This window comes from Amblyraja radiata, chromosome 14 (assembly GCF_010909765.2).
Source record: "Amblyraja radiata isolate CabotCenter1 chromosome 14, sAmbRad1.1.pri, whole genome shotgun sequence".
Classification (NCBI taxonomy): domain Eukaryota; kingdom Metazoa; phylum Chordata; class Chondrichthyes; order Rajiformes; family Rajidae; genus Amblyraja; species Amblyraja radiata.
Window position 1 is genome coordinate 30,081,522 of NC_045969.1, and position 23,359 is coordinate 30,104,880.

The 23,359-nt window shown below is 42.6% G+C and overlaps 2 protein-coding genes across 2 annotated transcripts in view; one reads left to right on the forward strand and one right to left on the reverse strand.

Moving 5' to 3' along the window:
• Nucleotides 1-4,467, reverse strand: part of cfap44 (cilia and flagella associated protein 44) — a 139,125-nt gene extending 134,658 nt beyond the window's left edge. Inside the window, exons 1-2 of the mRNA XM_033032970.1 lie at nt 4,425-4,467; nt 1,332-1,460 (exon numbers count right to left, since the gene is read on the reverse strand). Of these exons, the coding sequence (XP_032888861.1) occupies nt 1,332-1,460; nt 4,425-4,437 (142 nt within the window). The 5' untranslated portion in view covers nt 4,438-4,467. The remainder of the gene's footprint in view (nt 1-1,331; nt 1,461-4,424) is intronic.
• A 3,165-nt stretch (nt 4,468-7,632) lies between these two features.
• The window catches only part of LOC116980898, a 34,031-nt gene continuing 18,304 nt past the window's right edge, over nt 7,633-23,359 (forward strand). The window contains exons 1-7 of the mRNA XM_033033512.1: nt 7,633-7,687; nt 10,197-10,248; nt 12,172-12,543; nt 15,281-15,379; nt 17,295-17,315; nt 18,388-18,639; nt 20,824-20,895. Coding sequence (XP_032889403.1) covers nt 10,218-10,248; nt 12,172-12,543; nt 15,281-15,379; nt 17,295-17,315; nt 18,388-18,639; nt 20,824-20,895 — 847 coding nt within the window. The 5' untranslated portion in view covers nt 7,633-7,687; nt 10,197-10,217. The remainder of the gene's footprint in view (nt 7,688-10,196; nt 10,249-12,171; nt 12,544-15,280; nt 15,380-17,294; nt 17,316-18,387; nt 18,640-20,823; nt 20,896-23,359) is intronic.

Here is a 23,359-nt window from a genome sequence, read left to right on the forward strand (position 1 = left end):
CCACTCATTCAGCTGCTCTTCTACATGAAAGATATGATGCTATAATGGTTAAACAGAGTTAAGGCACAGATCAGTATGATCTGATTGAATGAAAGGCAAAAGAATGATGAAGTATTGTTCTAATATTCTTAGAACAAAACCCCCAGGCTTTTCTATTTTTTTTAGAAGCCACGCATGTTGTCATAAGCCTTTATTGTCAATTTCACTTGTTTTTACCATTATGTTGGGGGCGCAAACCGATTTCCCAATGAGATCTCTTCATCAGAGGAATTGGGAAGATATAGAGGACGTAGACAAATCCTAATAAGCTCAAACAATGCCCATCTGCCAGAACCTGTATACTCAACTCTGCAATTTGGATTGTGTGCATTTCCCAGTCATCTATTACAGGAAGGTTGCAAAGCTTTGGAAAGGGTGCAGAGGAGGTTCACCAGAACGATGCCTAGATTAGGAGATTATTAGTTACTGAGAGAGGTTTGACTGATTTAGATTTTTTTTTTTTTTGGAATACCAGGGTGACCTGATAGAAGAATATAAAATTATAAGGGGCATAGTTAGCATAGATAGACAGAATCTTTTTCCCAGGATGGAAAAATCAAAGACCAGAGAATGGCTATAAGGTGAGAGAGGCAAAGTTTAAAGGAGATGTGCAGGGCATGTTTTTTTTTAATATAGGGGGTGGTGAGTGCCTGGAATGCACTGCCAGGGGTGATGGATGAAGCGATACATTAGTGGCATTAAAAGACTTTTGGATATGGATATGCAGGGAATGGAGGGATATGAGTAATGTGCAGGTAGATAAGCGATGGTTTTCCATCATGTTTGACACAGACATTGTGGGCCAAAGGGCCTGTTCATGTGCAAACAAAGGTCAAAGCATCCCTTGCATATTATTGATTAATTATTTTCACCTTTCTGATGTTCATCTTCAATTAGTATCTAAATGTTATTATGTGAACTATCTGAAAATATTTTTATCTTAAATACACACGATATTCTGACCATGAGACAAAAAATCCCTGGCTGAATCAATCAAACTGAAGACATAGTATGGCACCAAACCATAGTCGGTCCCAGGGCAAGCCAATCTACTAACTGAGCTCTAAGGCTGGGATAGCTGACCAATAAAACCCTACTCTAAATGAGCTTTGCCCTGGGGCAAATGATCAATAAAGCTCTGGTCTCAAGTCAGCTATATTCTTGATAGCGCATAAAAAATGTGAAAAGGAAAAAGTATATTGAGCCATCTGGTTGAAAAACAAGGATTTACTATCGCCCAGATCGAAACATGGTAATTTGACAATATTAATTAAATAATCAGGAACTTTTACCTTCCTCATTAGCTGAAGATCTTTCTGCCTTTTGCATATTATTTTCATCTTTCTCATCCTTCTGGCCACCAACAGCATCAGAAGTAGGGATTTCTGTAGATTGCTCCTGCACGACCTCCACTTGTTTTTCTGAATAAACAAAATAAATAATTATTTAACGCTTTATAACAATCAACAAGAATACCACATATTCACTCAATTTGATTTCACTTTTGCAAGATCTTGCAACTGCTATAAAAACACAAACCATTGAAATATTCAGGCAGGACTTGAACCAGAACCAGATTGAATATCAGGGTGTCCTGCCACCAGTAAATACACCTTACTCGAGACCATTCTTCAGTCTGATGAAAGGTCTCAACCTGAAACGTCAATAATCCTTTTCTCCAGAAATGCTGCCTAACCCGCTAAGTTACTCCAGCTATTCAAGGAGGGAACATATGTGTGGAGTCAGAGGATGTAGGTGACGAAAGTGATCGATAAAGGTAGAGCAATGGATGGTAATTACATTGATTTTATTGTCATTTGATAGTCCCTCAAGGTAGGCTGATCCAGATGCATTAAGATGCATGGGATCCATGATGACTTGTTCATTTGGATTCAGAAGTGGCTTAATCATAGAAGACAGAGTTTGGAGTCACGGATAGTGAAAAAGGCTGTCAAAGTACACAGTGGGATATAGATCAGTTGAAGAAATGGGCTGAGATTTGAAAAAATAGTACACATGGAACTTGGTGGCCATCCGTTGTGCCCTGTGAGTGGCAACACAATGAGTGATAAAGAAGGTTTATCGTATGCTTGCCTTCATCAGTTGGGGCATTGAGTATAAGTGTCAGGAGTTCACCTTGCAGCTTTATAGGATTTTCGTATGGCCGCATTTGGAGTATTGTGTGCAGTATAGTCTCCCCATGACAGGAAGGATGTGGAGGCTATGGAGAAGATGCAGCAGAGGTTTACCAGAATGCTGCCCCGATTAGAAAGTATTAGCTATGAGGAGAGACAAGGAACTGCAGATGCTGGTTTTCCAAAACAGACACAAAGTGCTATCAACAAAAGATACAAAGATGTCAGTCTGAAGAAGGGAAATACTGTCTGAGCTGCTGAGTTACTCCAGTACATTGTGTCTTTTTTAACTATAAGGACAGTTTGAAATATTTTCTTTGGAGAGGCATATATAGGGCAGACAGTTGGAACCTTTTATCCCAGGGTGGAATTGTCAAAGACTGGAGCGCATAGCTTCAAGGTGAGAGGGCCAAAGTTTAAAGGTGAAAGCAAATTATTTTATACAGAGAGTAGTGGGAGGCTGGGAGCCCAATACACGCTGCCTGGGTTGGTGAGGGGGGCAGGTACTAGGTATGTTACAATACTTACCTTCAGCGGCGCTGCAATTCTGCCACTGGCCGTGTGCGCGATTTTGGCGCGTTTGAGGGGGGGGGGGGGGTTAAAACGCGTTTTTTTTTCCGACCTGGTCTGGATTAAATTTTGTTGGAGTGCAAGATTTTGCTAAAGAATCGTTCCGACAGCCGTTCTGTGTGTTTTTTTAAAAAATTTGCCCGACAAGTTAATCGCTGGAGAGATTTTAAAATCAGCTTCTGAAGCCGTCAATGCCGACAATGGGGGCGGATTTTATGTAGGGGACAGGTATAAGAAAGTAGTTTATTTTTATGTATAAAAGTGTTTCTTAAGATGCCTTTAATTCACATTTAAGTTGCGAAACGGTGATTTTTTTCCCTGAAGAATCGGCAGTGTTTTTGCTGCCGATATGGGGACTAAATCACCGCAAACGCAACGTTCCAAATGGTCGCGTTCCAGAAAAACACACTCGCAAGCTGATTTAAATGGCCATTAATTTACAGGTATTAAACATTAAATTCCTTCCATTTGGCCTATAAACCCATGACAATGAGATTTAAAAATTATGTTATATTGTGAATTCTTGTGTGAATGTTATTTGGACACTTAGGCTATTTAAAAATGTTAATCTATTCTTAAGAAATGGATAGATGTTTAGATCTAGTAATTGAATTTTGTAATTAGTTACAATTAGGTAACTAACTAATTATATGCTTTAATTTCAAGTAATCTAAGTAAGATTGTTTCATATTTGTTTCAGAATGCTTCAATCTATAATAACTGAAAATTTCTTTCAGTTCTCTTAATTTTTAAGAAAGTTATGGGCTTTTGACTGTTCTCGATCACAGCTTTTGTGTTAAGTCAATGAAAAACCAATAGGGAACAAGGTGCTAATTTCCGAGTATGAAAATGGCCATAACTTTTTTAATACTGAAGATATGAAAGTGATTTAGATGTCAAATTAACCTTCTTTTTATGCTTTATCTGATGGGATAAATTAAAGACTTGATTTTTTTAAATCTCAAAATTTTGTAACATTGCTACAGGTACTATCGTAGCACTTGAGAGGCTTTTGAATACACACATGGATATGCAAGGAATAGATTGATCACTTGGAAAAGGAGATGAGTTCAACTTGGCATCATGTTCAGCGGGGAAATTGTGGATGCTAAGTCTTGACCCTCTGCTGCATTATTCGACATGTTCTCACACTGTATTCTCCATCTCCCTCACTCCCCGTCTCACCCCTTTCGTAGACGCCCGCTTCCCGTCTCCCCCCATGTCAGACGCCCGCTGCCCGTTTCACTTTGCCAGTAGTCTCCCTGCCAGTCGCCCGTTCCACGTAGGAAGGGACTGCAGATGCTGGTTTACACTGAAGATAGACACAAAGTGCTGGAGTAACTCAGCGGGTCGGGCAGTATCTCTGGAGAAAAGGAATACGTGACGTTTCGGTGGAGACCCTTCTTCAGCGCTTTCCATTGTCTCCTGTGCCAGACACCCGTCTCGTGTCTTCCTCTTCTCACAGATACCCTCTCCCAGATTCCCGCATCCCATTAACCCCTCCCCACGCTCACTCCCCGTCACCCACAATGTCAAATGCACTGTGCCCATGCAACCCAACCCCCACTCTGCAGGTGCCCACTCCCCGTCGCTCCTGTGTCAGGCGTCTGCTCCGTCCTCCCGCGGCAAGCACCACCGTCTCCACCACCATTCCCTGGCACTCATCTGTTTCTCACTCACCCTGGGACTCCATTTTAATCGGTTGCTTGGCAACGATAGATGCGGGTCTGCCGGCAGCGGCGCATTCTGGGATCGTGGAGGAGTGCGCTGGGCTGCGGTGGGTGGTTGCCTGGGCAACGCCGTTCCGGCGGCTGTCGAAGGCCCAGTGCGGGCGGAATAGGGTTTTTTGGTCACAGCTACAGCAGTGCGTGGACTTGACCTGTGCAGAGTGATGGGCAGAATAGATTTATTTCATGCATTTAGGGAAAGCTTCTTAGGAAGTTGGTGACGGGCTTAAGCGGCTGTATCTGGAGGGAGCGAGAGTCTGGGAGAAGCGGAGGCGTTGGGTTGCAACAACTTTACACTGGACTGAGGGCGGTGATGAGAGGCCTAACAGTAACAGTACACCCGGTCTGATGTACGATGCCGCTGTGCGCTGTTTCTGCGATCGGAATAGTTAAAGCTTTAGATTTATATCAGGGACGAAGAGCGCCGTTTTTTTAATATTTCAAAAATAAACTATGTTCGTAATAAAAAAATAAACAAAACAGAAACAAGGCAAAACTCAATACTTTCAGTGTATTCTCAATACATAAATTCTCATTGAACACCATCCCCTTTGGCCTGTTTTCACACCTTACACTTCTTTATCTATGTATCTCCCTCTCCCCTGACATCAGTCTGAAGAAGTGTCTCGACCAGAAATGTCACCCATTCCATCTCTCCAGAGATGCTGCCTGTCACGCTGAGTTACTCCAGCATTTTGTGTACTTTCAGTCGAAACCAGCATCTGCAGTTCCTTCCAATGCATTCTTAGTATCTATATATTAAATATTGCTTGGGTTATGCCCTATTTTATTAGCACCTATTTTCATTACACTTCGCACTATTGGCACTCGCGTGGCCCCCTGGGATGATATCATTGAACAGCACAGCATAAGAACAGGCTTATTTGCCACAATATGACGAACATGATGCCAAGACCATCACATCGATCTGCACAACCCATATTCTGCCATTTCCTGCATAACCATATCCCTTTGCAAAAGTATTTTCAATGCCACTAACGTATCTACTTCAACCACCACCCTCCCGGCAGAACATTCCACGTACTCACCACCTTCTGTGCAAAAAAACATACCCTGCAAGTTTCCTTTAAACTTTGTCCCTCTCACCTTAAAACTTTGCCCTCTGGTATTTGATTTTTCCGTCCTGGGAAAAAGATTTTGATTGTCTATTCTCTCATAATTTTATATACTTCTATATGTCTCCCCACAACCAAACAAACAAAACAAGTTTATCCAATCTCTCGCTGTAGCTAATATGCCCTAGTCGTGGCATACCATATGCCTTCTGTAACACAGCCTTTCATACAGTCAGCAACCCAGGCAATCTGGGTGTCATCTGCAAACATATTAACCGACCTATCTTTGTTAGCATCCATCATTTATATATATATCACAAACAGCAGCGGTCCCAACATAGATTCGTGCAGTGGGGCAAAGCTTAAAGGAGATGCGGCAAGCTTTTCACACAGAGGGTGATTGGTGCCCAGAGTACTCTGCAGTGTGTGGTGGTGGAGGCAGATATGATAGTGGCATTTAAGAGGCTTTTATATAAGCATGTGGATATGCAGGGAATATCCTATGGATATGGTATGGATCATGTGCAGCCAGATGAGTTTAGTTTATTCAGGTAACTAGTTCGACAATGATAGTGTGGGATGAAGGGTCAGATTTTCATAGAGTCGTAGTATCATAGTCATACAGCATGGAAACAAGCCCTTTGGCCCAACTTGCTCACACTGACACACCTACCTACATTTGGTCCATATCCCACTAAACCTATCCTATTAAGTACTATCTAAATATTTCTTATGCGTTGCGATAGTACATACCTCCTCCAGCAGCTTGTTTCATACACACACCATTCTTTGTGTAAAAACGTTACCTCTCAGGTTCGTATTAAATCTTTCCCTCCCTCACCTTAAACCTATGTTCTCTGGTTCTTGATTCCCCAACTCTGGGTAAGACCAATCTGTTCCTCTCATGAATTTGTACACCTCTATAAGATCACCTCTTGTACTTCTGTGTTCCAAGGAATAGAGTCCTAGCCTGCTCAACCTGCTCAATCATAGCCCTTGAGTTCTGGCAGCATCCTTGTAAATCTACTCTGCACCCTTTCCAGCTTGACAACATCTTTCCTATAACATAGTGCCCACAACTGAACACAATACTCTAAATGTGGCCTCACCAACATCTTATATAACTGCAACATGTTCTCCCAAATTCTATACTCAATACTCTGACTGATGAAGGCCAATGTGCTGAAAACCTTTTTGACCACCCTCCCTGTGACATCACTTTCAAGGAACTATATACCTGCACCTAGATCCCTCTGCTCTACAGCACTCACCAGAGCCTTACCATTCATTGTTTAGGTCCTGCCCATGTTAGACTTCCCAAAATGCAACACTTCACATTTCTCTGCATTAAATTCCATCAACCATTCCTCAGCCCAACTAGTCAACCGATCAAGATCCTGCTGCAATTTTTGACTCCTGTGTTGCACTTTTCTATCTTTCCTGTTCCAAGCGGGTTATGTGTAGGAGGGAGGGGTATGCCCTTCTGAGAGAGGAGAAAAAATTGATAGGACAATGGAAGACAGGAGGCTGATGGGAGGAGGGTAGAAGGAAAGATTTGGAATAAAGTAATGAAGGTCTTTTGGGGGGATAAGAGGAGAAATGTGGATGTGGTAAGGAAGAGTGGGAGCTGAGAATGGGGAGAGAGTTACCAGGGGAGAAGAAGGACTGCATATTAGAGGGTGGACCAAATGGAGAGGATAAATTGAGAATGGCCTACCATATGAATGGGGTTGCGAGGGTTGGTGGAATTAGTGTAAAAGAGATTGGAGAGGTGACAGGAGAAGGGAGAATAAGTTGGACGGCGGTTAAAAGAAGAGATTTTTCCATGGGCTGAGGGGTGAAGAGATTTGTAAGTTTACATGGGAACTAGAGACTGTCATACAGATGATTAAAATGGAATTACATTGGGCTGGGGTTGGGGAGAGTTGCTTACATCAAGATTTGAGATGTTTACACTATTATAGGTACAGGGATTTATTCTTCAAAGCCACACAGTAAAGATGACTGATAAAAGCCTTTCAATGTGGGTTTTTTGGTGGTTATGACTTTGGTCGTCCACCTCGGTTCAAAATTACTGACAAGGAAGTTGAGTAACAGTTGTTCACTTTCTATCTGATGCATTCAGTAATTATTTGGGAAGGTAAGGTTCACGCTTTCAGAAACCATGATTTATTACAATGATAGGTCTACTTAAGAGTCTCCCATGGGCTTTAAATGTTTTAGGGCATCAATGGTTGTGATAATACAGATTAATGTTCTATTTAATTCAAGATAACTGACAGAATGTCACTGCTTTAGCTGAGTGTCAGTCACCGGGACACAACTAACTGTGATGAGTCATCCTATCAAAGTAGGACTATTTTCTTTGTAATGTAAAGTTCAATGTACTGTCATGAATACATTGAATGATAGCAGCCGATATTTGGTCCACCAACCCACACATAGTAAAATAATAATGCCATTCAATAAGCCTGTGATCAATCTGCATCAAATTTCATTCCCTCCTTATGCTCAGCTAAAAAAAACTGACCAATGTTAAATTTATTGCAGTCACTGCCTCAAAAAGGCTGGCAGTATCATCAAAGGCCCACATCATCCTGGCCACACACTCATCTCCCTGCTACCTTCAGGTAGAAGGTACAGGAGCCTGAAGACTGCAACAACCAGGTTCAGGAATAGCTATTTCCCCACAGCCATCAGGCTATTAAACCTGGCTCGGACAAAACTCTGATTATTAATAACCACTTTCTGCTATTTGCACTTTATCAGTTTATTTATTCATGTGTGTATATATTTATATCATGGTATATGGACACATTTATCTGTTTTGTAGTAAATGCCTACTATTTTCTGTGTGCTTAAGCAAAGCAAGAATTTCATTGTCCTATACAGGGACACATGACAATAAACTCACTTGAACTTGAACTTGATTATCTTAATTATTACGTGTAGGAAAGTAATCCAGTCCGTACTTGAAGGGATGTTTCACCTAATTTATTTCCTGAATAGCTTGCATAGCATTTTAAGGTGAACCCTTATTGTCCTAAATTCTTCTACCTGTAATTTCTCCTTATACTAAAACTTTCTTTCAAAATCCTATTCACTTGAATTCACCCATTAATCTTCTGTAGCAATATTAATATATAGTCACAATAATTAGAATATAGAAATAATATATAGTCACAATAATTAGCACCCAGATAAAGCCCATTTATTGTAACTGATCCTCAGGTGCTTCACATGAGAGTTAACCATTTAAATATGCCAAATAAAGGATATAATATGGACACAAACTTGGTAAAAGATTTTTGGGAATTATGGGATTATGGGAATGCAGCGAAGCATAGCATATTTAGATTTTTGTGGATAAATATGAGGTTATCCACTTTGGCAGTAAGAATAGAATAGCAGATTAATATCTGAAAGGTGATAGATTGTGAAATGGTGAGGTGCAACAAGATCTGTCTACCTTTTGTGGACCAGTTGCTGAAAGTAAGCATGCAGGTGTCGCAGGCGATTAAGAAGACACATTTAATGTTAAATTTTATGGTGGGAAGATTCAAGTATAAGGATTGGGAGGTCATACTGCAAGAATTTTATATTAAGAGAGAGTGGATAGACTGTTTTTATTTTCCCTTGAGCGTCGGAAGTTGAGGGGTGACCAGATAGCAGTATATAAAGTTATAGGAGGCACAAATAGAATCAATAGTCAGAATCTTAATTCTGTGATGTGGTATCAAAAGCAAAAAGACACAGGTTCAACAATTCAGCACAACAGCATGTTGGGAGCAGCAATGTGTAGTCAAAAAAGGACGTGTCGTTTCAGTGAAACTGCAAAACAGGATTTTACGTGTGCTAAACAGAAACAAAAGCATGGAATGGACAGAGCCAAGTCAAGATCCTAAGCGTAAATATTACCGGCAATCTGTCATTGATCAACCACATTTAATGGCAAGTAAAAAAAACGCACCAATGCCTCTACTTCTTCAGGAGACGGAGGAAATTTGGTCTCTAATGACTCTTACAAACTTCTACAGATGCACCAGAGAAAGCATACTGTCTGTGGTATTATAGCTTGGTTTGGATGTAGTCCAGTCCATCACACAGACCGGACACCCCTCTATTGATTATATTTACAGCTCACGTTGCCTCAGGAAAGCAGCTAACTTGCCAAGATATTTCCCATGCTAATCATTCCTTCTTTTCCTGCTCCCTTCGGGCAGAAGATACAGAAGCTTAAAAGCACGTACCAACCAGACTCAGGAACAGCTCCTTTCCCACTGTCATCAGAGTTTTGAGCGACCTTTCCATACAGTCCTGATTTACAACTACAATGTTGATAACTATATCCTGCATTCTCTAGCTTTCTCCTCACTTTGTCTTTTGTATTTGTGTTTGGCTTGATTGTATTCATGTATAGTACTATTTGATTTGATTAGAAAGCACACACAAAACAGCATTTCACTGTAGCTACCTGCATATGACAATAATAAACCTAAACCCATTAAATCTCATTTGGGTGAACTTGCAGAATTTGGTGTACAAAATAATGCCCCCAGTCATCTGAAAGTTCTATATATGCCAGTTGAAACTATTTTGAAGTCTGTGTATTTACCTCTTCTGTACTTTTGACATTTTTATCTTCACAGAAAGTTCAACTATCCTTAAGAATGGCACAATATGAAGGGATTCAACTTGAGAGTAAGTTGATACTTTGCACTTTAGGATGACTTATTCTTTGTATAACTTTACAGAACAATATGCAAGGTAAAATAACCCATTTCTTCCTTTTTTCGGCTTTTATTTTCATACTTGTAACCTTCAGTAACTAATGTCAGCATGGTTTTGTATATTTGACCATTTATTTTAAATGTTTTATCCATGCTCCTTCATCCAAAATTGCAAAGGCCCTTGCAGAGATATTTGCATTATCCTTAGCCACAAGTGAAGATTCAGAAGATTGGAGATGGCTAATGTTGTACTGTTATTTAAGAACAGTAGCAAGAACAAGCCAGGAAACTGCATGCTGGTGAGCCTGATGTTAGTGATGGAAAAGTGTATTCTTCGGGACAGGTTGCACCAGCATTTTGATAAACATGGACTGATTAGGGATAGACAGCATGGCTTTGTGCATGGGAAAGCATGTCTCAGAAATTTATAGTGTTTTTGAAAGAGGGCACCAAGAAGGTTGATAAGAGCAGGGCAATGGGTGTTGTCTATATGGCCTTTGACAAGAGCCCAAATGATAGGCTGGTTTGGAAGTTTTGATCACATGGAATCCAAGATGAGCTCTCCAATTGGATTCAGATTGGCCTGGACAAAGGAGTTAAAGAATAGTTGTGGGGGTTTGTTATTCTGATTGGAACTATGTGGGCAATGGAGTGCCGGAGGGGTCGTTGCTGGGTGCACTGTTATTTGCTATCTACATTCATGATTTGGATGGCAATGCAGTTAACATTGTTAGTAAATTTGCAGATTACACCAAAATGGGAGGTATGTTGGAGAGTGAGGAAAAATATCAAACATTTACAACAAAATCTATATCATTTGGGAAGATGGGCCAAGAAATGGCAAATGGAATTTAATCCTAATAAGTGTAACATGTTGCACTTTGATGTGTCAAACCAGGGCAGGACTTGCGCAGTAAATGGTGGAGCAGTGGAGAGTGTAGCAGAACAGAGAGATTTTGGAGTAGAGGTGCATGGTTCAATGAAAGTGGCGAATCAGTTAATTAGCAGAAACACGTGAAAGAATGCACCGCCCTCTCAGAAAGCTATGTTCTCTGACCCCTAATCAGGTCTCAGGTGGATAAGCTGAGACTTTTTCTTTGGAGCATAAGAGGCTGAATGTTTACCATCTTGAGGTACACAAGATCATGAGGGGCACGGATAAACTGGACACACACAATCTTATTCTTAGGGTAGAGGATTCTAAAACTAGAGGCTTAAGATGAGAGGGGATTAATTTAAGACGGATCTCTAGCAACTTTTTGACTCAAATGGACAGCCCATTTCAGGAATGAGCTATGAAAAAGCCATAGAAGCGGATACAATTGTGACTTTTAAAAAACATTTGGACAGATATATGGCGAGGATCTGTTTAGAGGCCTTTGGGCCAAAAACAGGCAAATGGAAACTTGGTAAACATGAACAAGATGGGCCGAAGAGCCTGTTTGCTTGCTGACATATCTCTATGTGTCTATTCCACGATTTTTCAGAAATAATTGTCCTATGTGTCCAGAATTTAAACACTTTTAAGAATCATTCATCTCCTTTATTAGAGCATGTACATATAACACACAACAGGATAATACAAGAACTGGCCCATTGGCCAACAATGTAGTTATCCTGTCATACTGTGACACAACTTATGCTGTACCTTCCAATAATGAAGGCTACTCACCGATTTCCTTTGGCCAGGTGCTATTGAGTCCTGTGGCAATTTCTTAGACTGAAGCAGTAATTTTGGAGCTGGATATATGGGATAGGAGTCAATAGCTTTCTGAGGTGGCAGGGCATTCTTTGACGTGTTTCTGCTTCAATGTTAGTGTATGAATTCTAAAGTTGATAAAAAAATATCAATATGGTATCACAGCTAAACAATTTTTCTATTATTTTCATTTAGTCACTGGCAAGGATCGTGACACCATGAAGAATTACATCCAAAGTTCACATGATATTCTAGTGTCTGCACTGTATAATATTGACCCCCTGCTTGACCAAATGATTGCATCCCATCTTTTGACCCATGAGAATTACTGTGAAATCCGAACCGAGAAGATTCCACCGCAAAAGGCTAGAAAGCTCCTTGAAATTGTGCAGCTTCAAATGAGTGACAGCGATGTATGGAACTTTGTGGAATGCCTGAAGAAATGTAAACACCATTACCCCCGTCTGAAAAATTGGCTTGCAGAGGACATTGGAAAGTTTTCAAATGTTGCAAACAAAACACCATTCTTCATTTCTGTTGATCAGCACACATTGAAAAACATAGAAGGTATGTTAAATTTGTACATCATCTTGGAATGTGCAAAATTCTGGACTCTGCTACAAAAAGGACTTTTTTTTTTCAGCCTCCAATGCAATCTTTAGGGCTTAAGGGTCTAGATCTATGGGTTTTGAGGTCTCTGATTTGGCAAATATGGGATCTGCAGACTCAGCCATTGATAGGCAGGAGGTTCTATATATGGTCAGTAGATAGGATTTTTGGAAGATTCTGCATTCCTATTATTTTTTTTGCTGGACTGTGTGTTCACAACAAATATATATTCAAGGGTTTCACTGCCTTCTTGGTTGTTGTATCTCCATTTTGACTATTTTCAATGACCAGATAGATCAGAGTTGTGTATCTATCCCAGGAGTCTAGTGTTAACCTGGCTAGTGGATCTGGCTGTGTGCAATGAGGACCTCAATGTTGGTTGTGTTAACCTGGGAGAGGAAGCTGACATTGATTTGTCAAGCATATACATTTAGTTTAGATTAGTTTAGTTTAGTTTTGTTTAGAGATACAGCTTAATCCGTGCTGACCAACCTGTATAGTAGGTCTATCCTACACACTAGGGCAATCTATAGAAGCCAATTAACCTACAAACCAGCACATCTATAGAATGTGGGAGGAAACTGGAGCGCCCAGAGAAAAGCAACGTGGTTACAGAGAGAACATACAGACTCCATAGAGACAGTACCCATAGTCAGGATAAAACCTGGTTCTCTGGCACTGTAGGGCAGTAGCTCTACTGTGGTGCCACATTAGAGTGGTTCTGGTTATAAGATTATGTAGGATGGTATCAAAGTTGCCATGATACAACTGTGTCAGCTGTGATTCAGTTGGTGGTAGTCGTGCCTCTGACTCCAAACTTTGTGTGTTGACATCCAACTCCAGAGACTTGATTGCAGTAAAGCAGAGCTGAAGGATTGCAGCCCCCTCAGACATGCCATTTCTTTGACTGCGAACCCATCTGCTCTCATGAGAAAAAACAATCCCACGGGCCTTTTTGAAGTAGAGTGAGGCGTTATTCTGAGCAGAGAAATTACAGGTGCTCTGGCTGAAATTTATGTCATTAAATAAGGGTGAGATACCAGAAGACTGGATGGTGACAAATCTTGCGCCTCTGTATAAGAGGGGATGCAAGGACAAGCCTTTGAACTATAAGCCAGTTAGTCTAACATTTGTGGTTGGAAAGTTACTGGTGAATATTCTGAGGGATGATATACATGCATTTAGATAGACAAGAAGATTAGGGATGGCCAACACAGTTTAGTATGTGGGAGATCATGTCTCATAAATCCGATTCAGTTTTTTGAAGATCTAACCAAAAAGATTGATGAGGGCAAAAGTGTAGACATTGTCTATATGAATTTCAACAAGGCATTTGACAAGGCTCAGCATGGTAGGCTACTCTGGAAGGTTAGATTGCATGGGATTCAAGGAGAGCTAGCTGACTGGATCGAAAATTAGCTTCATAGAAGGAAGCAGAGGATAATGATGGAATGTTGATTTTCAGACTGGAAGCCTGTAAATAGTGGTATGCCTCAGGGTTTGGTGCTGGATCCATTGTTGTTTGTAATCAATGTCAATGATTTGGATGAGAACATACAAGGAATGATGAGTAAGTTTGCAGATGACACTAAAGTGGGTGGTATTGTAGATAGTGAAGAAGGTTGTCAAAAATTGCAGCAGAATAGTTGGGCAGTTGGGCTGAGGAATGATTAATGGAGTTTAATACAGATAAATGCGGGGTGTTGCATTTTGTCAGTGTAGGGGTTTTGCGTTTCCCTTTACTCCACTTCGGGCCCAACTGCCCAAGTTATTCTCTCCCTTGTCGGAGGGTCAAACGGCCACCACTCCACTCGAGCGGTTTCCAAGAGAGAGAATACAACAAAAGGGATTCCCCTAGGTTCTAGACCTCGGAATTATGGTGGGATATGATAAAAAAGGTTGAATTGACCAGAGTGTGCTGATGAGAGAAAACAGAAACCAACACGGACTCAAAGCAAGTCTAAAATTTACAGGCTTTATTAAACAATGAGAAATCGAATCTCACCAACACTACATAATACGTGGCTAAACTTATGCTTTAAACTAAGGCTATGGACGGAAAACTATCGGGCACGTCGTAAAACTTACTTTACACAATTTTACCCCCCCTTTTGACCTCTTTCCCCTTCTCAACCACTATCCTATTTCGGGAATTTCACCAGGTCACCGGGATACTCACAGCTAGGTCGATGCAGGCCCACGAGCTGTCCAGCAGAGCAAAAAAGAGAGCGAGTTCTGGCTTGACTCCTGTTTTTATACCTGAGCTTCCTTTGAAACCCCCGGGTGGTCCTCTGGATAAAAGGGTTCTTTTGATGATGCCAATGGCTTAGATGGGGTGGAATTTGTCAAGTGAGCCCAGGAAACAGGGCAAAGCTTGACCTTCTTTTAGGAAATGAGGCAGGGCAAATGAGTGGGTGAGCATTTTGGGATCAGCAACTACAGTTCTATGAGTTTTTAAATAGTAATGGGTAACAACAGAGCTGGTCCACAGTTAAAGTTCTAAATTTGGGGCACGGCGAACTTTGATGGTGATAGACGGGAACTTACAAAAGGCGATTGGAATAGTTTGTTTGCGGGCAAAGGGACATCCCGAAGTGGGATGTTTTTAAAATTGTGATACTGCGAGTTCAAGGTTTGCATAATTATGTATGTCCCAAATTCTATGAATGTAGATAAATCTGTTGATCCTGATCAGGCACATTCAAGGACTCTGCTGAAAGCTTTAGAAGAATTGCAGCTGACCTGGCTGAGATACATGAATCACCATTTGATATGGGTGATGTGCCAGAAGACTGTAAGGTTGCTAATGTTGTGCCTCTATTTAAGCAACACCACAAAGAAAAGCCTGGAGACTATAGACCAGAAACCTAACACTGGTTGTAGTAAAGTTACTACATTTATTCAAATTATTCTGAGGGAGATTATTCAGAAGCAAAATGTATATATGCATTTGAAAAGACAGGGGGGAAATGTTGTCTGAATGGACTTCAGCAAGGCCTGTGGTAGGCTGCTCTGGAAGGTTCGATCTCATAGAATCCGGCTTGCTTTTCGGACTGGAAGCCTGTTACTAGAGGTGTGCCTCAGGGATCCGTGTAGGGCCCATTGCTGTTTGTCATCTATATGAATAATTTGGATGAGAATGTACAAGCATGGTTAGTAAATTTACAGATCACACAAAAAAAAAATTTGGGTTAGTCCACATCCGACATGTGGGAGTCATTCATTGGGTAAGTCCACAGCTGACACGTAGGAGTCTTTTAAAGGCCAGCTGATCGAAGTTGTTCCAGTATGGAAGATGAATAAGAATGACAAAGTAAGGGAACCATGGATGACCAAAGAGGTTTTAAATTTGGTCAAAAAGAAAAAAGGAAACACATGCAAGGTTTAAGAGGGTGGAATCAGACAGAGCTTTGCGGAATATAAAGAAAGGAGGAATAACTCGTGGGCAATTAGAAGGCCGCAAAGGGGCCACGAGATGGCTTTGGTGAGTCGGATGAAAGGAAGTCCCAAGGCTTTGTTTGCCCACATTAAAAACAAGGGGATAACCAGTGAAAAGGTAGGACTGCTCAAGGATAAAGAAGGGAATTTGTGCTTGGAGTCAGGGGATGTAGGCGAGGTACTAAATTAATACTTTGCATCTGTTTTCACCAAGGAGAAGGACATGGAGGACAGTGAGATCAGTGTAAAGAATACTAATATTGAGGGCAGTTTGAGATTAAGATGGAGGAAGTTTTGGGGGTCTTAAAGAGCATCAAAGTGGATAAATCCCCAAGACCTGATGGGAACTATCCCAAGTTATTGGGAGAGGCAAAAGAGGAGATTTGCAGGAACCTTGACAAAGATGTTTCCATCTTTCCTAGCCACAGGCCCGGTCCAGGCTAATAATGTGTGCTGGGACCTCTATTGTTTGCGATATATATAAATGACTTGGACGTAAATGTAGACAGGTTAGTTAGTAAGTTAGCAGACAACACCAACATTACCGTGGTCGCAGACTGCGTGGAAGGCTGTTAAAGTATGCAGCTACAGAAATGGACAGAGAAATGGCAGATGGAGTTTAATCCGAGCAAGTGTGAAGTGTTGCACTTTGGCAGGTCAAATGCAAGGGGAAAATAAACAATTAATTGTAGGATATAGAAAGTGGCAACACAAGTAGAATGATAATGAAGGCAGTCGCGGACTGGGTCTAAAAATATTGGTTGCCAGGGGACAAAGGGGGCCCACTTCATCAGGGGCCCACTTGATATAGGGGCCCCACTTCTTCAGGGGCCCACTTGCCATCGGGCAAGCTGACATCCTGGCCAGTCCGCCACTGAATGAAGGCATATGGTATATTTGCCTTCAATGGGCAGGGCATTGAGTATAAGAGTCAGGAAGTCATGATGCAGATTTATAAACCTCTTGTTATGCCGCATTTGGAGAATTGCTAACAGATCCGGTTACCCCATTACAGGAAGCACATGGAGGCTTTGGAAATGATGCAGATGAGGTATGCCAGAATTATATCTGGATTAGAAGATATTAGCTACAGGGTGATGTTTTGAATTGGATTGTTTTCTCAGGAAGCCCAGAGGTTGATGGGAGACCTAATAAAACTATATACAATTATGAGAGGCATATATAGGGTAGAGAGTCAGAACCTACTTCCCAGGATGGAAATGTCAAATACTATGTTCTATATTCTAAGAAACTCTTTCACTGTTTTACAGGTATCAAGCGTGGATCAACAGGTATGTCATATGTAAGCCTGTGGTGCTGAATACACTTAATTCTTCTCTTTGTGGTTGCATCTTTTCATCTTGGTGCTCATTTGCTTCCTTTAATTGAAATACTTTAAGGCAGGCATTGTATTGTATAATTAAAGGATTGGATCTGATCATTGCCATCAATAGTGATTCACATGTACTAAATGTCTTATTTGTAAGGCTTTAAAACAAGTGATACACTTTGTAAAACATCTAAGAATGGGAGCAGTGAATACAGAAATACAGGACCTTTATAAATCACTGACGTTACACAGCTGGAGTGATGTGCAGACACTTCACTGAGTAGTTATTAGACAGGGCAGCACAATGGCGCAGTGGTAGAGCTGCAGCCTCACAGTGGTAGTGTTTGGTCCTGACCTCCAATGTTTCCTATGTGGAGCTTGCACATCATCCCCGTGACTGCATGAGTTTCCTCCATTCCTCCTACATCTCAAAGACGTGCGGGTTTGTAGTTGAATTGGCCTCTGTAAACAATGGCAGTGGATGAGAAAGTGGGATAGCAGTGTGGAGAACTAGTGTGGACGGGTGAGCGATGATTGATGTGGACTCAGTTGGCTGAACGGCCTGTTTCCATGCTGTATCTTTAAACTAAACACTTCCCATAGCTTTGGAATGGAAATTGAACCCACAATCTTCTGATTCAGCACTAAGCAGTATATGTGCAAGTTTATAAAGAAAGCAAGTTGGAAGAGGACGAGAATAACCTCCTGGTATCTTGGGGTAACCGATGGGGCTGGGGACTTCCAGAAAGAGTAATCTAGTTTTGCTCAAGATTCCAGCATCTGTAGTTCCTGGTGTCTCCATTATGTTGTGTTCGTGTGTGCACTCATATAGGCATTGATGGCCTATTAAAAAACATGATCACTGCATCCATTATATGAATTAATGAATTAAACTAATTGATGGTTTGCCTTCTGTGTAAGGTTAATCATGAGAAGAGCCTTTTGTAGTTTTATGATAATAGCTGGTTAAAGGAAAGTAATCTTATATAAGTTTAGAGGCAATGTGAATAAGTCTGTAATTTCTATCCCAATAGAACAGAAACTACAAAAACAGGCAAGCATATTGTGCCAGAGACTTGGTCATCTGATCACCCCTATTGCCATGAAGTTGTTCTCCAATGAAACAATCTCGCAGTATGAGTTGGATATTGTGCAAGGAGAGACCACACTCTACTGTCAAGCCCAGCGTTTAATAAACATTTGCCTGCAGAAAGGAGAGCGTTCCTGTCAAAAACTCTATGAAGCTCTACATGATGAAGATACAGTCCTGGCAGAAGACATTGATGGTGAGAGCATTTAATTTAGTGCCATGACTTTTGGGCCTAGCGGGAAAGAATCTTGACTTGTCAGGTTGTTGAATGTAATGATCTCAGGACATTCAGTTGTTAGAAATTTTGAGTATTAAACAAGATCATGAAGTAGGTTACTTTCTGGGGCTCTTGCAAGAAAGAATAAATAGTGTGATACACATTTACATTTATACCAAGCCAATTAATCTACAAACCTGTATATCTTTGGAGAGTGGGAGGAAACCGGAGCTTCCCGGTTTCCTCCCGCACTGGTCACGAGGAGAAGGTCCAAACTCCGTACAGACAGCATCATAGTCAGGATCGAACCTGGGTCTCTGGCACTGTATGGGTGCAATTCTACTGCTGCGCCGCCGTACCGTCCTATAACCTTCAGTTCAGTGTGAGCAGTGCGAGCAGTCTGCCTCCAATGTCCTGTCATTTAGACAATAGACAATAGGTGCAGGAGTAGGCCATTCGACCCTTCGAGCCAGCACCTCCATTCAATGTGATCATGGCAGATCATCCCCAATCAGTACCCCATTCCGGCCTTCTCACCATATCCCCCGACTCCGCTATCTTTAAGAGCCCTATCTAGCTCTCTCTTGAAAGTATCCAGAGAACTGGCCTCCACCGTCGTCTGAGACAGAGAATTCTACAGACTCACAAGTCTCTATGTGAAAAAGAGTTTCCTCATCTCCGTTCTAAATGGCTTACCCCTTATTCTTAAACAGTGGCCCCTGGTTCTGGACTCCCCAACATCGGGAACATGTTTCCTGCCTCTAATGTGTGCAAACCCTTAATAATCTTATATGTTTCAATAAGATCCCCTCTCATCCTTTTAAATTCCATAGTATACAAGCCCAGCCGCTCCATTCTCTCAGCATATGACAGACCCGCCATCCCGGGAATTAACCTCGTGAACCTACGCTGCACTCCCTCAATAACAAGAATGTCCTTCCTCAAATTTGGAGACCAAAACTGCACACAATACTCCAGGTGTGGTGTCACTAGGGCCCTGTACAACTGCAGAAGGACCTCTTTGCTCCTATACTCAACTCCTCTTGTTATGAAGGTCAACATGCCATTCGCTTTCTTCACTGCCTGCTGTACCTGGATGCTTACTTTCATTGACTGATGAATAAACACATGTATTTTATTCAAGGACATCTATTTATTTTGGTCATTTTAAATTTGAACTTCCTGTCTGCTCTTTGGCCATAAATTTAAGATTTTTCTTCCTTATTCAGGTTACCCTTTTAGAAGAAATAGTTTCCATATATTCACCCTCTTTAACTTTTTCAGTACTGCTCATTTAGATTCAAAATACTGCAGATGCATGAAATCTGAAATAAAATAGAAAGTGCTGGAAATGCTCATCAGGTCAGGCAGCAATTGGTCAGAGAAATATAGCGTTTCAATGGATTGTCGATTTTGCTAACTGTCGATCATTTTGATGGATTGCTAACCTTTCATCAGATTGGTTCTGATGCAAGGTTACTGGACCAAAATGTTAACACTATTTCTATTTCCTACTGGTCTGCTAAAAATATTTCCAGTTTTTTCTGTATCATTTCAATTAGATCAAGGGTTCCCAACCTTTTTCGTCCCGTTTACCCCAGGCAACTTTAATAGCACATAACAATGTTATTTCACTTATTTATGAACAACTAATGATGAACAGATACCGGTATACCAGAACCAAACACAGTCAGTCAATGAGAAAAAATATGTACAGAATCAACAAATTTACCCCCTGGGCAGGCAAAATCTACCCCATGGGGGTAAATTTACCCCAGATTGGGAACACTTGAATTAGATCATCCCTCGGTCCACTCAATTTAACCATCCAGACCAAAGAATGTTCTTTGATGAGGTTCCATTGGTTTCCTGCATTGTCAAGTCAGCTATATGTAGCTACACGTATGTAGCTATCAGCTACAAGTCAGCTACACACTGATCTGTTTTGTAGTCAATGCCTACTATGTTCTGTTGTGCTGAAGCAAAGCAAGAATTTCATTGTCCTATCAGGGACACATGACAATAAACTCACTTGAACTTAAATTTGAATTTTTAAATCCTGTAAATGGAATGGAGTGTTCAGTAAAGATTGGTGATACGTTGTGTTGTGGTCAACCTGTTACATATTATGTTTATTAACTAGCAACCTTTACACTTTTGCAGATACAGAACAGCCAGCTTCATTATCATTTCACAATTCTACTCCACAAGAGGAAACACAGCCAGCCTTTTCCTGTGAGTAGTTTCCTTTAATAATCATTTCCTGAGTTTGGGCTATGTATTAAAAGCACACTCTCTCGATATGCCTTCAGTGGCACACACCATTGTTGCAAGAAGTATTCAGATTATTGTTTGAAGGCTTTCACTGGAATAAAATTTTAAAGAAGACTAGACCAAGTGGGACCCATAGGGTCCCGTCCCCTCAACCCACGGTTGCGGGGGGGGGGGGGGGGGGGGGGGTAGAAGAGAGAGAGGGCAGAGAGAGAGGGGGCAGACAGAAAGAGAGGGTCAGACAGAGAGAGGGGAACAGAGACACAGAGAGAGGGGCATAGAGAGAGTGGCAGAGACACAGAGAGAGGGAGGGGGGGAGAGAAGAGGGGAGAGGGGGGGTGGAGAGAGAAGGGTGGAGAGAGGGGGGAGAGAGAGGAGGAGAGAGGGGGGAGGGGGGCAGAGGAGGGGGGAGAGGGGAGGGAGGAGGAGGGAGGAAGGGGGGAGAAGGGGAGAAGGGGGGAGGGGGGAGTAGGGGAGAGGAGGGAGAGGAGGGGATTGGGAGAGGAGGAGGGGGTAGAGGAGATGGGGAGAGGAGATGTGGGGAGAGGGGAGGAGGGAGGAGAGGAGGAGGGGGGGAGAGGAGGAAGGAAGCGTTGGGTTCCGTCCCCTCAATGCGCGATTGTGGTGGGGAGGCAGCCTGCGGCGTCACACACACTAACCACCCCCCTTGATAATGGAGAGGGGGGGAGGTTGGGGGGGAGGAGAGGGGGGTGGGGGAGGCAGGGGAGCGGGGGGAGCAGCGGGGAGCGGCGGGGAGGAACGGGGGGGAGCAGCTGGGGGAGCAGTGGCGGGGGGGGGAGCAGCAGGGTGCAGCGGGGGGGAAGCGGGTGTCAACCAAAGGACTGCGAATTTGGCAGAGGGGGGTAACGTCACTCGCAGCGCTTGGAACACAGCACAGGCAGCTTGCAGCAGACCCATTGTGACGTCATCAGCGAGATCATCTCGTTTATTTTCAAAGTTTTATTGGATTTGTGAACATTTTCATAATTAGCTCGAGAAATAAAGCATAAAGTTTTCAGATAAGCCGATTTCGGACTCCGGGGGTAAATCTCTACTGGAATATGTAAAAATCTTACCGTTACCGTGTCTTTTTTTCGAGAAGATGTGACACACACAAAAAAATAAATACACAAATACACACCACACACGCACATCCAAGATCAGAGTTTTATAGTTATAATAACTAGACCAAGTGCAGACCCGTTGGGTCTGCTCCCCCAATGGTGTGATCCCCCAACCCAATATTCCACCATGCACCCGTCTCCTCCAATGGAACTGAAGCCGTTCCCAAATGTAAGATTCCAGCACTCCCCTGCCTCCCTCAGCAGTGGATTAAAAAAAAAATCCAATTGCACCTCCGCTGCCTGCTGCAGCAGTGAAATGTTCAGAGTGTTCCTGTCTTGCAACTTTGTTTCGAAGTGTGTTGGAAGCTGATAGGAAGGAGCAGCCATCAACGAATCAAAAGGCAAAAAGGCAGCCGGACGGCAGCCGGTCGGATGGGACGAGAGTTTTATATATTAACTAGACCAAGTGCAGACCCGTTGGGTCTGTTTCCCCAACGGCGTTTTGCGGGGGGGGTGGGCTGCGGCATCAAACTCACATTAACCACCCCCCAAACACACAGGTGGGGGGAGGGGGGATGTGAAGAGGGGAGGGAGGGGAGAGGAGGTGGAGGAAATGGGACAGATTTGGGAGGGAAAGGAGAGCGGGGTAGGGGGTGAGAGAGGGGGATGGGGAGAGAGATGTGGGGGAGGGGGAGGATGGGGAGGTAGGGGAGGAGGGAGGGAGGGGGAGAGGGGTGGGGGAGAGAGGGGAAAGAGTGGGGAGGGAGAGTGGAGGGGGAAGGGGGAGAGGTGGAAGAGTGGGGAGGGAGGTGGAGAGGGGTAGGGGAAGTGATGGAAGAGGGACAGAGGGGTAGGAGGAAGGGGGCGGGTGGAGAGAGGGAAGGGGGTGGTGTTGAGAGGGAAGGGGGGGGGGGGAGAGAGGGATGGGGGGTGGAGGGAGAGGGGTGAGGAGAGGGAAACATAGAACCATTGAAATTAAGTGCAGTAGGCCATTCGGCCCTTCGAGCCTGCACCACCATTCAATATGACCTTGGCTGATCATTCAACTCAGTATCCTGTACCTGCCTTCTCTCCATACCCCCTGATCCCTTTAGCTACCCCCTGATCCCTTTAGCCACAAGGGCCACATCTAACTCCCTCTTAAATACAGCCAATGAACAGGCCTCAACTACCTTCTGTGCCAGTGAATTCCAGAGATTCACCACTCTCTGTGTGAAAAATGTTTTTCTCATCTCGGTCCCTAAAAGATTTACCCCTTATCCTTAAACTGTGACCCCTTGTTCTGGACTTCCCCAACATCTGGAACAATCTTCCTGCATCTAGCCTGTCCAACCCCTTAAGAATTTTGTACGTTTCTATAAGAT